The sequence below is a fragment of the Uloborus diversus genome, chromosome 5, assembly GCF_026930045.1.
Source record: "Uloborus diversus isolate 005 chromosome 5, Udiv.v.3.1, whole genome shotgun sequence".
NCBI lineage: Eukaryota > Metazoa > Arthropoda > Arachnida > Araneae > Uloboridae > Uloborus > Uloborus diversus.
The window spans coordinates 60,798,775-60,821,149 of NC_072735.1; the positions used below are offsets into that span (position 1 = coordinate 60,798,775).

At 31.5% G+C, this 22,375-nt stretch overlaps 1 protein-coding gene across 1 annotated transcript in view; it reads right to left on the reverse strand.

Annotated features, from left to right (window-relative positions):
* The window catches only part of LOC129223373 (cell adhesion molecule Dscam2-like), a 280,334-nt gene that overhangs the window by 24,224 nt on the left and 233,735 nt on the right, over nucleotides 1-22,375 (reverse strand). The window contains 11 exon segments of the mRNA XM_054857953.1: nucleotides 2,221-2,406; nucleotides 2,748-2,846; nucleotides 3,798-3,818; nucleotides 7,530-7,684; nucleotides 10,652-10,766; nucleotides 17,603-17,756; nucleotides 17,831-17,970; nucleotides 18,455-18,613; nucleotides 18,954-19,100; nucleotides 19,845-20,088; nucleotides 21,813-21,883. Coding sequence (XP_054713928.1) covers nucleotides 2,221-2,406; nucleotides 2,748-2,846; nucleotides 3,798-3,818; nucleotides 7,530-7,684; nucleotides 10,652-10,766; nucleotides 17,603-17,756; nucleotides 17,831-17,970; nucleotides 18,455-18,613; nucleotides 18,954-19,100; nucleotides 19,845-20,088; nucleotides 21,813-21,883 — 1,491 coding nt within the window.

Here is a 22,375-nt window from a genome sequence, read left to right on the forward strand (position 1 = left end):
GGGGGTTAACCCCTCTCAAGAAAAGTTTTTTGAGTTAGCAAAAAAGTTTTTTTCTAAAGTTACAGCTTCAAAAAATTGAAAACACAGGATTAGATCAACATCTATTTATTAAACATTAAAGGAGAGAAAATTAAACCTTTTGCTTAAAAAAAATGGGATTTTTAAGTGATCTCACTTTTATAATCACTACTAGATAATTTAATTTTCAAATTGAATTTCTATCTTGTATGCATCTTAGGTTTGCAATAAAATACCACACGAAAATTTCATAAAAAGGAATTAATGTTTAAATCTCTGTTTAGGGAGTTTCCCCGCTTCCCATGAGGGAGGATTTGAAAAATAAATAAATAAATAAATAAATAAGCCGGAGTCGGAGTCGAACGTCTCAAAATCCTGGAGTTGGCGTCGGAATCGGAGTCGACCATTTTTCTCCCGACTCTGCAGCCCTGCCTATAACGCATGTTTTGTTAATTAGTTTAAGTTTTAAAAACTGCATAGGCGATGAAAAAATACTAGATAAAATAGTAAAATGAGTTACTTATATTATCGCAATGAATACTATCTAAAAAAATGTTTTCATCAATGACAGTCAAATTAAATTATTAATTTTTTATTGGTTGACATTTTAACTGAAAGGATTTTATGCATTAAATAATTCAGATCAGAACCAGACTTTTAAACCAGAAAATAAAGCGTTATTTGATGCTACTCTTTTTTGAAAGAAATAAACTGAAATATAGAATTAGGATAGCTAAAATTGGATTTTTGTTTCAAACATGATCATCTTACGTATTCAAATTCGAAAGAAGTGCTGTGGTGTCTTTAGAATACTAACTAATTTAATTACACGAAGATGATAACTTTTAAAAAAAAGATCTTCTAGGGAAATTATCCAGCAGCTTGGAAGTATCTTCGTATATTGGTTCTGTTAGATTTTTAATTAAATTTCTAATTAAAAGAAAACATGAAGTGAAATATACTATTTTGCCAGTACCAGCTGCTTCAATACAGAGCTATAAACAAAATTACTTCGGCAGCGTTGTGTCTAATTGTTTCATTCACCAATTAGTTGCTTTTTAATTTTTCCCTTAGTTTCGTAATAAGGATATTTTAGTCGTATCAATGAATTGAAAGAGTTATTTTTGAGTTAAAAGATCGAAAATTTAAGGATTTTCAAAAGGCAAACCATAGCATAAAGCCTATTTAAAAAAAGTTAAAATTAAAAGATACATTTGAGAAACATTAAAGCAATTTCTCAATAACTAAAATGGGATATTTATTTGCAAGTCGCGTGGCGATCACATAAAAGTCCCGTTTTGACGTCACAAATTGACGTTGGAATGACGACTTCATAATGGTCCAACGTTCAGATCACTAATTTATTATTTGCAGTAGCATCGCCGCAAAATAAGAGGAAGCATTTCACAAATTTGTCACATCGTGACTTCCGTGAGACATAACAGTTCTGCCACTTTGTGACTGTGACCATTGTGACTCACATTAAAGTCCGTGACACTTTGCTGTGCAATGTTGTGCTATAAGGAATAAGGCTGCATAAATATTTCTGAAAATTATTACGATTACAGAGTAAATGACGTAAAATAGGCTACCGAGAATTATTAATCTATATATATAAATGAATGTTTGTCTGTATGTCATCCATGAACTCAAAAACTACCCGGCAGATTTGGCTGAAACTTTCACCGTTTGTTAATTTTGGTACTGGGAATGTTTATAGACCAGTTCGAAAAAAATCCGATCGATAGTTCCTTTTTTATTCCAATTTAAGTCACAATCCATTGGATAAATACGAATAAAATTATCGGCTGCAGAAATTAATTCGCGTGAAAGATCTCATTGATAAGAAGTTAGCTGTTGCCATTTTTCTTGAGTTTGAACAAATAAATTCTTTCTTTATTGTTTTACGGCTTTTCATGCAACGGGGGGATTTAAAACTCTTTCTATTTGATATTTTTAGCGATTGATTGATCTTGCAAACTGCGTGAGTACAAAATTTGAGTATAGTCACGGCTTCACTTGACACCTGGGCCGATTATTATGAAAATTGCTATCTTTGCCACTCGCCACCAGGTGGCACTGCAGAGTAGCAACTTCTGCCCCGTTCAACCGATTGTCATGAAAATCAGTATAATGATGTATTTTTTTGTTGGCGTAGCAACGCGCGTCGGGTACAGCTAGTTAAAAAATAAAAATGCTTACCACTGCCTTCTGTCTTTGCTGTTATCGTTTCACTTGGTTCACCTTCTCCGTTTTTCCCTAAAGCAGCTACGTATATGTAATACTTCGTACCACACTGGAGGTTAAGCAAGGTATGGGTTGTCATTTTTGATGATGTTTTTGATTCCTCCCATTGACCGTATTCTCGCTTGTGTCGAATAACAAATCCTGTCAAAAAGAAGATAGAGAGAAGGCAAATTGTGTTAATTTCAACTTCATTTTTTCAATTTCATGCATTTTGTTTCTCTAATAGACATATTGAAGGTTTGGGTAAAAAGAAAAAAAAGTTATTCATAGGCCGATATCTTAAAAGCATGATGCTTCTTATGAAATAAAAATGATTGACTTGACTAAGGCATGATTTTTAGCCATACTAAGGAAAAATGTTTTTTTTTCTTCGTTTTTTTTTCAATAAATACCAACTTATAATGTCAGTAGGTAATTCTGAGTACAATGAAATAACTTTGTAAATACAAGATTGTACTATACGTCAAGAAAAGAAACCATACCTTTTGTCTTTAGTCTGCCACGTGAATCCATGGACCACTTTATTTCAAGACTTGCTGGTGTTTCACCAATGATTGTAAGAGCTGTTGGAGCAGGTAGAGCTAAATTGAAAATAAACAAATTTTTATCCCTTTACCCCGTATTAAATAAATAAATCAAAGTTTAAGCCTTACGAATTTATATATATTTTTTTCAAGTAGTAACATCAATATGAAAGTTCATCCATTCGTCATGCAGTAATCGGACAAAGCGGTCAGAACTATGCTTGTGGAAGTTATAAGTGTCTACTTGTTTCAGTTCTAAAAATTTCTTACAGTGCTACATTAATGCAGTTGCTCTGTTGCTACGTTAAATATTATAACTTTATAAGTTATACTTTATTTTGTATTAATGTGCTTTTTCAGCATTTATTCGGTTTTTAGCATGCTTATTGAATATGATTAAGAATGAAAATTAGGTAGGAAAAGCGCGCTTCGTGGATCATTTTTTTTTCTCCTAAGAAAAGGAAGAAAAAGAAAAACTAAAGTGAAAATCAAACTGGCACTGTGTGTTTCGATTTTTAAATGATCAGGGAAATGGTGGAAGATGAATAGTGCTCCGCGTCAAAAATGATTCAATAGGCAAATATAAAATGCTTTGGTGACTCAAAACACAATGTCACTTTTTGAACTGTGAATAATTGACTCACGAAATGCAAGGAGTTGATTTCTATTGTTATTTTTGTAGCGTCTCGCAATAGGAGTCTGTTAGTTTAAGTACCCTTTCTTCCGATTAGGAAAATAATACTGACAAAATTAGATGATGGACTTAATGATTGAAACTTTCGAACTAAACTGATATTTATCTAGGAATCCTGAAGTTTAATTTTCTGCTTATTATTATTATTTTCCCTCCAAATTATGTTACTTTTAAATGACAAAAATAAAAGCTACTCCATATTTGATGCTTTGAATCTACTACTTATAAGAAAAGGTACAAATAGTTTTGATTGTTTAGCTAAAAAAAACTTTATCTATAAAAAAAAAAATATTTTACGTATTTATACTACATACCTCTTCCATTCAGATGTTTCGCTGAAAAGAAAATACAATTCTGAAATTAATCAATCTGTTAACTATATTTTTTAAAATTTTAGAATATATAACATTTACATTGAAAAAACACATAGAAAAATGTGCATACAATCCCAAACAATAACAAATTTTACAGCGCTACTCTTAAAAAAATTACATTATTCAAAATCTCCACACTTAATGATAAGCGCGTAAATATACCGAAATCTAACATCAGTTACTGAAACTCTTCCGCACCGCACCCTTTTTGGTCGATAATCGTATTGTAAATGCGTTAGAGCGACGTTTTTTTAATTACCCACCCGTGTCTTTCATTTTTAACATAAATCAGCGCGTTTGATAGAAAATAACTTTAACTCAAACATGTAAATTCTGCACCCCCCCCCCCCCCAATCTTGAAAATTCTTTAGAATGCTGTTCGAAACATTTATATTAACAGCCAAAACTGCGAGAATGTGGTAAACTTATTAGTAGCACATATAATGCCACATTTTGACAGTAACTTTAAAAAAAAGAAAGTGATTTTTTGTTCAGTGGAGATCTATAATGCTATTTTTCAAACTCTGTAACTTACAACTCTGGAAAAAATATAGGCTCTATATAACGAATAAATACCTTTGTGCATAAAAATTAAATGAATCAATTAACCAAAGTGTTGATGCACAAAAATTGCAAATTACTGCAGACACGTGTTTCGGTGTCGCAAGGAACACCTTTTCAATTCAAACAGGTATGAGGTTTTGGATGAAAAGTTATCCGAGGAAAGCCATTGTTCCTTGTAACACCGAAACACGTGTCTGCAAATTGTGTGCATCAAAACATTGGTTAATTGTTTCATTTAATTATAGGTTCTATACTCTAGTGTTAGAGTTACATTTGAAATAATTGCATGTCGCAAAATATTACTCTTATTTGTGGGTGAAATGCCATATTAAATATAATGTTTTTGAATCGGAACATATATTTAAGTACTAGCAAAAATGCCCGACGTTGCCTGGGTCAGTAATAATTGCGAGAAACAATCGCTACTTTCATTCGTTATCTGTTTTAACTGAAAAAACTCAAAACATTCCGCTTTGATGTGATTCCCCCATAAAAACAAATTAGCAATAAGTATAAGGACCGAAATAGTGGCCAGTTAGAAACGAAAGCACGACATTTATGAAAAAAAAAAAAAAATTTTAATCCAAAACATAAAATTTCCCTTTTTTATAACAATTTATCAGTTTTTTTTTTTTTTTTTTGAACATAGTCTAAACCTTTTTCTATATGGGTATTGAAACACAAACGGTTTTAAAAAATGTAGGCGTCCGTAATCCCACTATACGTGCTTCTGTTACTAATTTTCGTCAAAGAGATATTGTAGCCAAATACTGAAATATTTTTGGTGATCATAAAATGATGCTAAGTATTTTCTTCCGAAATAAGTAGCAAAACTTGGCCAGTGTTTGAAATTGTGAACGAAGACAAACTAATGGAAGTTTTTGTGCTTTTATAGATTTGCCTAATTTAGTTAGTAGACTATTTTGCATTTTAACAAAAGTTTTAAAGATTATTTTAATTCTGATATTTTGGTTACATGGTGAAAAGAAAGCCGAGAAACATTATTACGGAAAATCCCAAATATGGAGGTGAAATATTACTTGTACATAATAATATTTCATATCGTTCGAAAGGGTAGAACTTTCCTCGTTCTAAACAATTTGTTTCAATGCTCTAACTTAATTTCAGCGGGAGTAATTTGCGTTTTTAGCAAGAGCATTTTTTAGGTTTAGCTGAAATTTAAGCACTGCTTTCTTCATTAAATAAATCAATAAAAAGTGAAAGAATTGTCCCATAGCTTTCTTTTTGACGCCATTGGTAAAAGCGGCCTTTTTTACTCTAGTTCTAACTCGACCTATGGTCAAAAAAATAAGCTTTTATCTCGAAAGGAAAAAAAAATTACAAGCCTTTTTAAATCAAGTTTAAGAAATCTCGATTCCATTCAAATTGTGAACCATTTTCTTTCGCATTTTAATTCCTTAAACTTATTTTATTTTGTGTTTCCATGGTTACGCATTTTAAATTAATCTTTCTGGATTTAATTTCTTAAAAGTATTTTAATATCTGTCGTCATTGTTTGGAAGGGTAATTTTGCATGTTTTTTTTTTTTTTTTTAATTTAAGCCTGATTGTTGAATATATGTCACTTGACAAAATTTATATTCTCATGGTAGACCGGAAAAAGCCGGGCAACGCAGCTCTTAATATATAAAGATTTGTAAGATACTGTTAATGTGATTTTATACTTTTTTGTTTGTTTGGCGAAACATTTATTATTGCCAAAGAAAAAGCATCCGCTTCACTCGCAAAAGGGCTGGGGTACGGTAGCGTGGTCGCTTGTCGCGTTAGGCGCTGAGCAGTTCAGTCTAGGATTATTGTTTTAAAGCAACCGTAAATGTAATTTATTGCTTCAGAGATTTGTTTTGAAAGAAAATAAACTTTGTTAATTTGTTTTTATCCGAGTGAAATGTATGCCATGTTCTTCTTTTCTTCTGACGATGATATTTGAATATTCCACGAGATTTTTTTTTTCTTTTTTTGTTAGGCAGATTGATTATGATAGCGTGGTTCGCTGGGCGAGTTTGGCGATGAACAATAGAGTTGCGGAATTATTTTTACATTTGAAAGATATTATTTGATGTCTTATTTTGTTTATTTGGCGAAATATTTCGAATTTTAGTAAAAACCGCTTCACTCGCTAAATAGAGTTTTAAAGCAACTGTAAATCTAATGTAAAGATTTGCCGAAAAGTTTTAATTCCAAAGAAACTTTAATAGTTTTTTTTTTTTTTTTGAAAAGGTGTGTACGCATTTTATTCAAAGAAAAATGATCCTTTCTCATCAGAGGGGAACGGGGCGTCAATATTTTTTTCATTCAACGGACTTCCATTAAATTTTTAGCTCGGGCATCGCTGCGTAAATTTTGATCTTTAGCTGATTCAAAGAGGCACAACGTTTTCAATAAAGCGCTTATTATCAGTTTATTTCTTTTAAAATATCTTTTACGGGATCCGACAATATGGTCTTCGTTCCAATATGCGATTGGAATAAACATTTCTAAATTTCACATGAAATACACCACAAGCTCAGTCATTTTCAGCCGAGGACTGCAGTTTCGTGCTTATTAGCACTCATCAGCCCGGCATAGGAAAGTGACTAAGTTGGAGATGGAAAATCTCTAATGGAAGCCAAGAGCGCCAAACAAACTGGTAGCCAATGTAGGATTAGCATAGACCAGACGAGTGACCGAAGCAATGGTTCGGTTCAACTCGAAAATTGATGGTAAGGCATGGTATATTCAGTTAATTACCGCCCATTAGCCAGGGCTAAAGCAGAAATACATTTGTGTTGTATTTCTACTTTAGCCCTGGCTAATCGGCGGAAATTAACTGAATATATTTCTAAATTTATTTTAGGTTTTGCTAATTATGTCTGACTATATGAATGACGGCACCTTATTTCAACATTTCATGCTATTTGAATTTCCATTCCAATTCTAAATTTTTCTTTTCCTAAAAAGGTCCTGAATTGTCCTGAAAGTACATTAAAAACGAAACGCAAGCGATAAAATCAATCACCATTCTACCACTAGCGTAAGTATGAAATCATATTTTTGTCCATACCTGAAAAGCATGTTTAAAATTCATGACGCATATTTTGGCTACACTTACCTCTTACTATCAGCGAAAATGCTATTTCATCAGCTCCATAAACATTTTGAACCTTGCAAGTGTAATTGCCAGCGTCGTCATCGTCAACATCTTCAATCAGTAGGCTTCCATTATTCATAAATTTTGTTCGTCTTCTGTCGCGTATTGATTGCCCTCTGAAATAATTAAGACAAACATTGTCATAAAGTTACATGTGTGTTAATACGATAGTTCGCAATACTAATATTTAGTTTATAAATTAGTTTAAAATATGTTTTTACACAAAGAAGACAGTGATAAAGAGATTTCAGCATCTGCTAAAACAAAGAAACTGTCACCACAGGAGCAAAAAATGACTTCTTGTTCTGAAAATTTGGTTAAAAAGTAGGCTGATACCGCCATTAGTTGAGAATTTTTTAAGATTGTTTGCATGACGTTATCCTAGTAAAAACATACCATGTTTACATGTGCCTCGTGCTCACATGTGCCCCTTTTTCCCCTATAAATCAAATTAGTCAAATTGAAATTTTTTTAATTTATAACTTTATTATTTTTAGCTAATACCAGAAATACCGATATTCTACCCCATTAAATACCAGTATTACGAAATTGCAAAATAGCTCCAAATACCGGTATTGCAATCACTAGGAGTGATTAAATATCGAAAACTAAACTAAATTCAAGGGCTGAAATAGACTTTGTCACAAAAAAGGTTTGTATCAAGAATAAACTGAGCTGCAACTAACAAACTCAGATGGAATGTAGTTTGGAAAAGACTTTTGGGACCATTATTTTGGCCATTATTTTGTTTTTCTTGATCTTTATTCACCCCTTAATGTTTTGTCCAATGAGTCAAAAACACCCTGTAACTATGTATGAGTGTGTATGTGTGTATGGGTTTGTTTGTGTGTGTATGTATATGTATTCTATGTATAGTCACATAGAATGAGATATATATAATGAAAAAATATTTTTACGTTGTATTCAGTTTTTTAATTAAGCTAAAACTAATTCAACGCAAGAGTGAAATATACTGTTTTCCGATATCAAAATTTTAGGGCTTAATAGCCACTATAAAAACTTTTGAATTTTACTACACATAACGCAATTAAAAGTTTAACGTTATCAGTAAAATACTATCAGAACATATGCAGTATCATTTTATCATTTCAGTAGCATGCAAGCAATCATAAGATCTGAAAATTTTATGCAAACACGGAAAGGAAGGCAAATATTTCTGCACAGTAAAGGGAATCTGGAGACAGGACATTGGATTTCTGAAACGCATACAGCTGTATTTGGCAACGGATTTAAAGCACTATTGATTTCCCATATTCAATTTCGGCCGACTCTAGGAATGTCTCGCAAGTTTCTAAGTGGCATGCACTCCTACCTTGCCTGGCATGTGGAGAAAGATGGAATAATCCATTGGAACTTGGTTGTAATGCATGATATAGACGTCTAATCGATGAAAAATCAGCGGAAATATGCATTGCAAAGTAAGTTTCTTAGCAGAACTTTCTGTTAAAGTTCCTTTTAGAAAGAAAACGATCGGTATTTTAAAATATGTAAATATATTTTTTCCTTCTGAGATTGGTGAGTTTCTTGATATATGTGGTCAATTATGTCTTGCTTTTAAGAGTATTGAAGATTTTGTAATTGGATTTTAAAGTTTGTAAGGAAAAAAAAACTTTTAGAGCTTTTAATTTTGAAAGTGTTTTTTTTTTTTTTTTTTTGCAATATTTAATTGTTTGCTTTATTCGCTACACATGTTAAATGTACAATATATAATTGAAAAATATCTCCAAAAACCGTTTGTAAAAATTAAATTATTTTAGCAATAGTTTATGAATTTCCAGAAAACAAAAAATATACACTGTTTTGCATTTCTTATTTTGTTTTACGAGCATTAAGTCTGTCTAATGGATATCAACGTTTCCTTGGCAAGGCAAAAATGTAAATGCTCACAAATGTTCAAGTATAAATGAATTCATAATCGCACCTTTCTCTACCTTTCGAAAAAAAAAAAAAAATAAGTCTCTAATTCTCATTCGCTTCAAAACTGATCTACATTTAAAATATACTGCATTATATTTTTATGTAAAATGATTTTTTGTGATTATTTAAAGCAGTAAAATATTTGGTGTTTCATTTTCCTTGCCTATTGCTCTATGATTGCTGACATAGTATTCGTAAATGGCAATCGATCTTTCATATTTTTTACAGTAAGACATGAGTGCAACTTGTATTTCGCTACGTGTCTTACAACGTTAGTATATTTTGAGGGGGGAAAGGTAATTGGCAGTTGAGCATGCAATGATTCTTTGGGATATTTATTGAGCAAAATCATGACTATCATAAAAAGTGCCAATGCACCTAATATGCGATAAACTTTTATTGCATCGGAAGTTCGAAAACGAAAATGTATTTAGTTTGTTTATAATGTTATTCCTTTGCACCGACTAAAAAACTAAGAACAACTTGTTTAATTATTAGAAACCATGAACGTAACTTGAAGAATAATTTTTTAATATTAGTTATTGGTGACTAAATTTTTCAATACAAATATTTGTTTTGATGCGTAGTTATTTTAAAAAAAAAGCAATTTCAATTCCTAAAAAGCATGCTTGTATTCAAATGATCATTATAGCTTTTCTAGCAAGTAACTTTTTTTTCAATTCTAATGATTTTTACTCCGATTATCGATCACGAAGACAACTGCATACAAATCAGTATTGCGCAAAAAGACGATAACATCGAAACAAACAAATAAACAGTAATAGTAGAAAAAGAAAAAACACTAAAACAGTCTGCAGTCTATAAATATATTTTATGTCTAGCTCTCCAATATCTTTCGCAGAGCAATGCACGCAGCATATCCCAACACATACCAAATATATAGTTCACTTAGTCAAATTGCTTGTTTCAAGGGTGCACATTAGGAGGTAGAACTACGAATGTGTTTACTAATAACGTATGAGCAATAATTTAATATTGCAAAGGGGTTTTGAAAGCAAATCACCATTACCGTTTAACTAAAGTAATATATTAGAAAGAGGCATTTTTAAGATTTTGTCCATTTTATTTTTCATTAAAAATTCAACCCATCTAGTTTTTTTTAATCAAATAAAAATATTTCTTACTTGAATGACCACGTGCGCTCTGGAGCAGGAATTCCAACAGCTTTACATGGCAACTGGACGGATGATTTCCTGCGCGTTATAGTTTGACTTGAGAAAGACGCTATTCTAGCGGGAACTGCAATCAATAAATAAATGCAAAATTTAAAAATAAATAAAAAATGCATTAGATGAACTGTGTACGACACTAATAGTAAATTAGTATATTTGACCAACAAATTAGGCCGTTTTTTTGTTGCACTCGAAGATTAACGATCCTGGTAGATGCCGTGTTTCACGAGAAGGCACTTCGAATTGCTTCCTCGAACGCAATGCTCCATTTTACACGGGAGTGATCGGTAAGCAATCTACGCGCTTCTAAATGAGACACCCAGACAGCTTGAACTTGGGCGTGCATTTTATTGTGCAAAATACTCTTAGTGTCCTTTACACCACTTGCTTCATTTGTCTGCTATCATTTTAGTTATTACTAGCAGTGTCCGCACAGCTATGCCCGTGCTAAAAAATTAGAGGAAGTCTGTTGAATGGAAAAAAAAAAAAAAAATGACGGCCCCTGCCCCTCTGATGTGAAATAATCATTTTTCTTTGTATAAAATACGTACACACCTTTTCAAAAAAAAAAAAAAAAAAACCTATTAAAGCTTCTTTGTAATTTAAAACTTTTCGTCAAGTCATTAAATTAGATTTACAATTGCTTTAAAATTCTATTTAGCGAGTGAAGCGGTTTTTACTGCAATTCAAAATATTTCGCCAAATAAACAAAAAAAAAAAAAAAAGACATCAAATAATATCTTTTAAATATAAAAATAGATCCACAACTCTATTATTTATCGCCAAACTCGCCCAGCAACCACGCTATCGTATTCCATCCGTCTAACGAAAAAAAAAACATACAGTGGAACATTCAAAAATCATCGTCAGAAAAAAAGAAGAAAGTGTCGTACATTTCACCCGGATAAAAACAAATCAAAAGCTTCTTTTCTTTCAAAAAAGTCGCCATAACAATGAATTACATTTACGCTTGCTTTAAAACAATAATCCTAGACGAAAATTACTCAGAGTCTAACGCGACAAGCAACCTCGCCCCTCGCCACCGGAACCCAACCCTCTCGCGAGTGAAGCGGATGTTTTTTCTTTGGCAATACTAAATGCTTCGCAAAATATATATATATATCTATATATATATATATATATATATATATATAAAATCACATTAACAGTAGCTTTCAAATCTTGATATATTAAGAAGTGCATTGCCCGGCTTTGCCCGGTCTACCTTGAGAATAAAAATTGTGTCAAGTGACTCATATTCAACAATCAGGTTTATATAAAGGGAAAAAAACACCATGCAAAATTACCCTTTCAAACAATGACGACAGATATCAAAATACTTTTAAGAAATAAAATGCGAAAGATGGATTTTAAAAGCGTAACCATGGAAACACGAAATAAAATACGTTTGAGAAATTAAATGCAAAATAAGGAAAGAAACAATGGATTCAAAAAGCGTAACCGTGGAAACGCGAAAATAAAATGATTGACAACCTGAATCAAAATGACATTTTTCGAATTTGATTTAAAAGCGCTTATAACTTTTTTCCTTTGAAGATAGAAGCCAAGTTTTTCGACTACAGGTCGAGAAAGATCTGGAGTAAAAAATGTCGCTTTTTCCAATGGTGTCAAAAAGAAAACTGTGGAGCAATTCTTTCTCTTTTTATTGAGAGATTTAATGAAGAAAGTAGTGCCTAAATTTCAGCTTAGCTTAAAAAATTTCGAACCAAAAACGCAAATTATTCCCGCCGTTATTTAGTTAGAGCATTGAAACAAATTGTTTAGAACGTGGAAAGTTTTACCCTTTTCAACGATATATAATATTAATATGTGCGAGTAATTTTTCACTCCCATATTCGGGAATTTTTGTGAAATTTAGGCCTAAATTGGAATAAAAAAAGAGCTATCTATCGGGGTTTTTTTTCGAATTATAGCCTATGTTACTCAGTAAGAAAGTATCTTTCATATAGTGAAGGAATTTTTCAAATAGGTGCAGTGGTTCCGGAGATTACCTCGAACATATAAAGACACAAAATCCGCCCTCTCTCTTTATAATATTAGTATAGATTACATTTTAAAAACTGCTGCTTTTACAGCAAAAAAAAGAAAAAAAATATGAGCCGAATATACCTTCTACCGAAAAAACAGCGAAATAGAATCATCGAATACCACGTGACGAAGGAGAAATCAAGTGCATTCTCGTCGAAAACGGATCATACCATTCACTGGGGTGTCATTGAGATGTACAGGAAGCCTTTAATTTGAAGAGTGCTCAAATGTACACCGTGTATTCCAAAGTCACGCCGACAGACGGTATTCATGTATTTTTAAAGCACAATATCGTTGAATTTAACATAGATTATCCTTAGTGCATTTATTAAATATTAAACTTTACTACAAGTTTGGAAAATGTCTCAAGAGTTTAATATTTTAAAAACTATTAGGATGCATGACTCCATCAAACGGTAACGCTGCATTTATATTAAACATAACCTGTTCTTTGCATTAAACTATTTTTTTGCATTGAAACAGGCGCTCCTAGTAACGCAAAAACACGTGTCTGCAGTAATCTGCAATTTGTGTTATTTGACTTTGTTACTTTTTATTTTACTTTCTATTCTTAAAGATATTTATTTACCTGTATGTTAAAATAAGGTTTTTTGGTATTATAAATTGCATAGGTACAAAGTTTATTCGTAAAAAAATCAAATCAGGCATGTTCAGTTTATTTAGGCACGTCAATATCTTGACATGATGATGAAAACATATATCTAATAGTTCAATTTTCAATTTGAAATGTAGCACTTTTGCAGCAACACGACCTACTTGTCTTGATTTATTTGTCTGATCACGAATACTGGGTAAACATATATTTGATTAATCTTAAATGACGAAGATTCTGTTGCTGTAGTAAATTTCGTCCGCCTCATTATTTAAGTTATCTAGAGCACAGTATTTCCATTCAATCACAATTTCGTAAAAAGTAATTTAGTTGAAGATAATTAATTAGCTTAAAACTAAAAGAAAAAAGGGAACGAGGAATTTCCTTAAATTTAGAACGCTAATTTTCATGATTAAAAAGACGTCAGATTGTCTTTAGGAGAATCCTTGTTAAAAACTTTTGTTTAGATGTTTCGAAACACATTTTTATATTTAAGTAGCTTACTACCCGGCGTTGCCCGGGTGCTTTTCAATGCAACATATCTTTTGGATTATCAAATGAATGAATTTTATCTAAATGAGCGTAAAAAATTACATTCACACCGCTTTCTTGGCTCAAATCTTCAAAATACTTTAAATAACACAGAAAATCAATCATTTGCCGGAAAAGTAACATCAACCTTAAGTAAAAAAGTATGAGGAATATTGATTGGGCTCTGTAGTGCCCACTGGTACGTTGTCCTTAGAAAGAATCGTGAGCTTACCAACAAAAAAAAAAGTCAGTCCCTATTATCAGGCACAAATATATACAAAATAGTCTTCTTGGACACAGTCATAATATTTTCAGATTAATTTAAAATCATCCTCAATGTCCAAAAGCTAAACAGATAGTCCACCCGTAGAGAAAATTAAGAATTCAGTCAGTGTTTTTAATAGACGATAACACTCCGTTTTACGGATTTTTTGGCGGTATTTTTCGAATGAAGTTATCAAGTGATAGGTTATTTTGTATGTTTACACGTGAGATACAAAGTGTTTCACCTTATTCCTATACTGTTAAAGAGAATTTAAGCTATTACAGTGATAATTTTCCATTCATGTCTCACAGCACTTCTTCAATGACGGTTGAAATGCTAAAAAGTAGCTACAAACTTCCAATATTTTTTGATTGTTTACAATAGCAGTTATCGAACTGAGCATTGTAATTAGGAATGTAGCTTTGTTCAGCTTATTTCACGATGAAGAAAAAACTTCATATTGTGGCGCAATATTTCATCATGCCTTTTGCAATAGTAATCTCTGTCAAAAGTTGCATCATACCAGCTAACAGATTTAAAATTTTTGCTAGTCGGCGAAGATACTTCATCAGGTGGATTATTACTCGAGCGTTAAAGTAATATAAAATTTCAAATGAAGAAATTTGTTTATTTAAAACGCGTAACAGTTTTTTGCAGTTTAAAATAGTTTAAATTTAAATTAATATTTATTTGCAATTTTTCCAAACTTAAAACTCCAACCCTCCCAAACTGTATGAATTCCGCTGAATTATATTTCCGTGTGATTTTGCTGATAAAAAAGGTGCACAACCTTTCATTTTAGCAAACATTGGCAATCCTAGTATGGTAGTTTATGTGCATGTAACAAACGTCATGATCATCCCCCCTCCCTCTTGAAAAATAAATTTCAGATACGCTATTACGCACAAATATGATTATTTTGCAATTTATTTGAGAAATTAGTATTTTTTACCCCTGTTCTATGTTAGTCTTCAGCGATTAAACTTAGTTGAACCGAATTATGTAAAGATCCGACATAAATCATGGAATAGTATAAAGAACATATGCATATTGGTTTTAAGGTCTATCCAACATTAAATTGTTGAAGCTTGTACATGGATAATGAATGAATTATTGATACCGAACTAATTTTGGCATTGTCTGGGCTGTTCATGTGGCAAATACTGATCTATAATTTCGTTTTACTATTACTGCTATGAAATTACCAAAGAAAGTAGAACCGTCGGAGATCGCAATGCATTCCTGCTTTGCAGGATGCTATTCAAAAAATATAACGCTTAACAGCAGCATTTCTTCTCCATTCGACTTTCTTGCCAAACATGCTTTACACTTGTCGCTAATCGACTTCACAGCCACTTTTAAGTATACTTTTTGTGTTGATTGCAATTTAAAATATCTCCTGGTGGTTACATGTTGCTGAGCATTTTCATTTGCTTTGAACCAAGGTTCACAAACTTAACGATTACAGTTAATCTTTGAAGAGATTTCATTTAGGGCATTTGCTACATGGTTTTCATTCAGACCAAATTTATAACAATATGAAAATTCGTTACGTTCAAAACAGCCTTTTTATGATTAAAAATATAAACTTTAACCTTTTTGGATCTTTTTTAAATTCCAAAAACCAGCCTAGACGAATTCTTAAGCAATAATTTACCTCTGTGCCAAATTTGGAAGAAATCCGACTAAAATTGGATTTGTATAAGGAGCATACACACACATCAACAAACATACATCCATTTATGTGTATATAGATACATGTAAGAAAGCCTTGACCACATCCCACCCCTTTGAAAGATAAATTCCGAATGCGCTATTGTGCATTACTATGATTATTTTGCAATTTATTTGCTTTATTAGGACTTTTACCCATGTTCTTTGAGAGCTTGGAGCGACTTCTATTAAACTGAATTAGGTTATAGGTAAAAGTTGAACCGAATTACTTAAAGATTCGGCGTAAATCAAGGAATAGTATAAAGAAAATTTATATATTGCAAATTGGTTTCATAAGGATCACAGAACACTAAATTAAATTTCTGTTGCAAGGATGAAATAGGTGTGGTTTTAATAAAAGTAGTCTAATACTGAAACAGTCGAAGATTGTACGTAAATATTGAATGCAATATTATTACTTTACTTATGTTTGCATTTTCTCTGCCATTAACGGGAAAAACACTGATCAAAAATTAAACAATGTTTAAAAAATTTAATTTAACGGTAGCATTCAAATTAAGTAGCACCATGAGTAGCATCAATTGATACCTTGGCTTCGCAGGTCGCAGTTCATGAAACGATGTACAGCATCATTTCTTATATCTACGGCTTTCTCGCCAAACATACTTTAATGCTCATCGCTAAATGGCATTGACAGCCATCGTTCAGGATACGTTTTGTGTTAATTGCATTTAAAATAGCTCCTGGTGGTTATATGTTGATAACCGTTTTCATTTGCTTTGAACCAAGGTTCTCAAATTTAATCATTAAAGTCAATCTTTGAAGAAACTTCATCTAGGGTAGTTTTTTACGGGCTTTTCATGAAGACTAAATTCATAACTATACAAAAATTTGTTCGTGCAGCAAAGAGCAGTTTTATGACTCAAAATATGAAATTAGACCTCTTTGGGTCATTTTAAAATTCCAAAAACCCGCCTATATGAATTCTTGAGCAACAATTTACCTTTGTGCCAAATTTGGAAGAAATCTGACGGAAACTGGATTTGTATAAGGAACATACACACATACCCACAAACATACATCCATTTTTACATATATAGATAAATTTAATATTTAAATGAATAATTTAGAATGAGGATAGAAATTTTTGAGTTTATTTTAATAGAAGTTTATTAAACAAGAAAGCAAGTTAAAAGTTTACAATAGCTCAAGTATTGCATTTGTGTGTTTTTAACAGCAGCGTTTTTTGTTTGAAAATTCATAAGCTATGGTTTTGTCAAACAGTTTAAAAACGATAAAACCAATAAAACTGATATTTTTTGTCAAACATTCAAATAATTTCGTGTACTTGAAAAAACCCTGAACTTGAACTCAAACAAAGAAAGCCATCACTAACTATCGAACCGTTGGTACATATTTATTCGTCTATCTATCCATCTAGCATAGTTAAGTGACTGGGTTGCATGAGAAAATTCAACACTTGGAAAAATTTGAAATCCCCTAATGTAAATATGTTAAAAGCGGTATTTGAGTAAAAAGCTAAATAATAATAATAATAAAAAAAAACATTAGCTTGAATATGACAACTATGTTAATACTCTTAGAATCATGTAAGTACTGATTGCATATATTTTATGGCTAGCAACTTTTAGGTAAACCTAATGAAAGATGTAAGGACACATTGTAAAAAGCCAAATTGATTTCAACGCAGTTATTCTTATGTTGTATAGATTACAAGGCTATCTTTTCAGCAGAAATGCAAATTACTTACTTGTTTCTGATGTTGTTTGGGATAGAACTCTTGTCCCTTCGCTTTCACCAGCTGATGTAGAGCACGTGACCCAAAACTCGTATCTTTTGGTTTTCTCCAAACGAAGAGCTTCGTAATAATGTTGTGAAGGAGACAGAGTGTGCTTTTTTGTCATCTTTCGAACAAAACAAATTGTTAATTCTTTGAAAAATTACTCCAAATATGCTGCTTAAATTTAAATTAATTTACCTGTATGCTGTTTACTGTGGTTCTTTGATACAACGTGTACTGCTGAAGAATGCCGTTTGGTTGCACAGGGGGCTGCCAACTCAGAAGAATTGCATCTGGAAGCATTGGTAGAGCCTTGATGTCTGCTGGTGGACTGGAAACTATAACAAAATAGTAGTTATTGAACCTTGAGTGCATCAACCATAGTATACTTTCTGATAATTTTCTTTCTGTGCACATAAATGTTAGTGCTACTTAAAAATTTCATCCATATCATGTATTTGATTTCGCATCAAACTGATACCAACCGTAAGTCCAAAATAGTATGCTTTTTGTTTCATTTCAAGCAAATTTTGCTTTTTATAATCTTCAAGAAGCAGTTCGTTATTTTTATTCAAATCATAATAGCGTCACTGATGGGAAGAGATTTTGAGCAACAACTTTAGGTGCAAAACTAACTTCATACTTCTATGTAGCAAAACAATTGTTACATAATACCTTTTTTTTCATAAATTAAAGACTATTGGCACGGTGTAAAATGTAAAATTTTAAAGAATACACTTTTAAAAAAAATGACTACTAAGCTAAATTAAATATAAAAAATAAACTTGGTTTTTAACTCAGGCAAAATATATATATACTTACCATCTTCCATTGTTCTGCAAAAAATGGATTCACTCAAAATTCCATCACCTCTTCCAGTAAAAGCTAATATGCTTATGCTGTAATTCGTAAATTTTTCAAGACTTTTCAACAACGTCTCTTTATCTGGAATGGGCACAGTTACCTCATGATCTTCAATATCTGGTAATTAAGAAAAATAAATTTCATAAGTCAAAAAAGGAAAAAAATATATTAATTATGATACTATAATATATTTTGACAAACTTTGCTGCTCACATTTTAAATAGATACATTAATCGATAAAATTTCAGAATCTAAATTTCCAGTTTTAGGTTAAGTTAAAACATTATCAGATTTAACCTAAAATTAAAAAACAAAAAACAAACAAACAGTTTTAAATAATCACTTGAGAGAAGGCAAGTTCTGATGCTTCTATACTTCTATGTAATACAACATTTTTGCGTGATGTGGAAACATGATGATCCAAATGATTTTAATTAAAATTTATTTAAGAAGATACCTTGCCAATCTTCTGCTGCTCTGTAAAGTACTTTATATCCTTTTAAGATTCCATGAATGGCTGAAGGTGGTGGGGACTGCCAAGTCACTTTTATCGTCTGCGATGTCAAAGCCATGCAATCAACTTGCTGTGGAGGAATGCTGGGAACTATGAAAGAAAAAAAAATTTTGCTTGGAATGTTTTTTGATGGTATTAATATTACTTTGTGTTCTTTTGCTTCATTTTCTGAAATTTACCACACTTTGCTTTAATTGTTATTAAAGCTAAAAAATTTGTATATCATCTAAAATGGTCATAAAAGTAAAATGATTTTTTATCGATTGTATTTCTGTAACATCCTCCGTGTTATCATGTTTTGCTATTCCGATGTTAAGTTTCTTCTTTTGATATTGTCGTAATTCGCACTGCAAGGAGAGCGCCCGGATGGCAGAATGGTTAGCGCGTTGAACTGATAACCCAAAGCTTATGAGTTTGAGCCTCAGGTGTGTCTTTGGTTCCATTCCTCTGTTACTTTCTTTCCTTTCTATAAGTTGAAGAAATTTATAAATTAGAATTATGTAAATAGTCTTAGTTGTTCTAGAATGTTCCTCAGTTCTGTATAAAAACCCTCTCTCGAGCTGAGAGTGGGCAGTTGCGACTTTGTAGCCCGATAGCTCGCTTGGTTAGAAAAAACTTGCTTTCATCTGTGCAGTGTAGTGTGTACTTAATCTACGTGACAATATTTTGATTGCTGATCGCGAACATTTACAGATCAATCGTTGCGAAATAAATAAATAAATAAAACGAAAGAAAAGAAAAAAATATAGTTAGAACAGAAATTTTTGAATAAATAAATTTACTTTTAAAGGATGTGATAATCAACGAAAGTGTTAAAGGTTAAGAAATGCTCACCATCTTCCATAGTCATCACAATTATAGGATCAGATCGGGGTCCAGCTCCTTTCAAGTTAATAGCTTGAACTACAATGCTGTAATATGAGTAAGGACTTAATCCACGAAGATCTGTCGAAATTCGCCCATCTTTCGATGAAGTCATATCAACTGTTTTATACTGATAAGGCTCTGAGGAATTTGCATCTTTGTAACCAACATAGTATCCCTTTATGTTACCATTTCTGAGACGCTTCTCAGGTGACTATAAGAGAAAAAAAGTTGCGTTGTGCCAACATTAAGGAACATTAAAGCAGCTATCCATGACATTTCTTATGCAATCATTGAAAATCCTTAGTAAATCTGCTTATGTACTAACGCTATATGTAACTGTAAGTGTGAATATTAATAACATTGGTTAATAAATGATTTGCCCCACGTATGTCTTTTTCTTATCCTGAAGTACGTTTTCATGAGTAATCCATATCCGTTATCAAATGTTTGTGTAGGACACGTACCTTTTAGTTATTTTGATGTGAATAGTCCATTTTTAATATTTTTCAGCATTGGTTTCTATTTAAAAACATGGTTTATAAAAAAAGAATATTACAAAAATCTTGCACGCCAGATCTTAAATAAGTGTAGTTTTGTTTTTTGTAAAAGTTTGCTAGGACATATACTTTTTAGTTATTATGATATGAATAGCCTATTTGTGCGTTTTTCACCATTAATTTTGATTAAGAAACATGGTTTTTAATCAAAAAATAACATAAAAATATTGTCTCTCAGATATTGAATAAGTGGACAGTTTTGTTTATGTAAAAGTTCGCATAAAGATCCTTAGCAGTCCTTGAACCACTATTCTACGCACCTGATCTTCGATCCCCGACCAGTGGAAAATGCTCAACAAGTAACATGCGAAAAAACAATGTTACGAGCCTGATTTCTAAGCTGCAAGTAGCGTTTTTTAATACCTGTTCTGTGTTTTCAGTTCGAAGAATGACTGCATCGTTACTTATTTTGCGATTTCTGGAGATAGAATATCTTTTCGAAACGGTTTTGGGTTATTCTTTTTGTTCAAACATTTACGCAAAAATATGTATAGGCAGGCGTAATTCCAAAAATAACAGGAGGTAAATGTTTAAAAACTGAAATTACAGGTATTTCTAGAGTAACTAGTTGAGTGTCGGGAAAATTACTTTTGGGCTATATGACTAGTTATACATCAAGCATCATTGAATCATGATCATGAAAATACATTATATTGGAGTTAAGGACAGTAAAAAAATGACATTAAAATTAACTGAATAATAACTGTCGATATCTTTAAAATGAAATGATAAAATGATTTATTAAAACTTAGACCAGTATCCATTGGTGTCTTTTAAACATTCTGCAATGTATATTTCATTAATGTTTATTTTGAATGCAATTAAATAAATAACTCAAATTATTATTGATTTATGTGCAAGGGACTTTATTTGAATATTTTAAAAACGTGCCTTTAGTAAAATAGTGCTATACACATTAAAATATTAAAATGTAAAAAGCATTAAAAGTAAATTTAGTTTTCTAACTATTTTCCTGCAGTTGAATAAGCAAGATAAATATTTTAGTAAACATGGTGCATATAATTTCGCACAAATATCATTATAAAATTTAGTAAACAGCATTATACAAATAACCAAAAAGGACAGGCGCAATATACATAAAATATAAAATCGAAATAATTCTGCAGTTTTCAACAAATTTTGCAATAAAATTTAACTATTTCTTTTAAATTTAAAATCAAACAATTATAAATAGTTAATGTGTTTAAAAATGAAAATTTATAACATTCAGACATTTACTCAGATATTTCATTTTTTCTTAAAATCAATATCATGTTCGAAAGCATCTCTTTACTTCAATAAAATATGTTTATACCCTAAAAATGAACTGAAAGGCCAAAATAAGAAATATAGAAAACAAGGCAAATTTATTTCTTACCTCCCATGTTATTCTAAGAGTGTCTGAACTAAGAGCTTCTGCATCTACTGCAGTCGGTGGCCCTTCTGGAACTGTGTGGAGAAGAAATTACATTAATGTTTACACAAAGCGCCTCGAGCAAATATTTAGGTTTTCGTAAAAAGATGACTAAACAAACTTTGGAGGTTTTTCAGTGAAAGAAGATTGCAAGGCATTTTTTTCCCTTTCTTTTCATTTTTTTTCAACACCTCAACAACTCAAAGAATATTTTGAGGTGAATCTGGGAAACCACAGCTCTTTTTTTTTTTTTAAATGAAAGAAATGTAATTAGTTTCTAATAAGAAGCCAAGTTATTATAATTTAAAAAATCAAGTACCTCGGATAAAATTTGATTTATTCAAAACTGATTTTAGATTAAAAAAATCTTTCTTGAAGTGTATTTCATTGGCATTTCAGTTAGTTTTCTGAAGGTCACTGAGTGTAATCCCGTTTCAACGAACTTCAATTTACCGCATTTTTTTTCCATTGTAATGAAATTCAAATAACGTAATGGCAAGTAAATCGGGACTGAAAATTTATTTCGT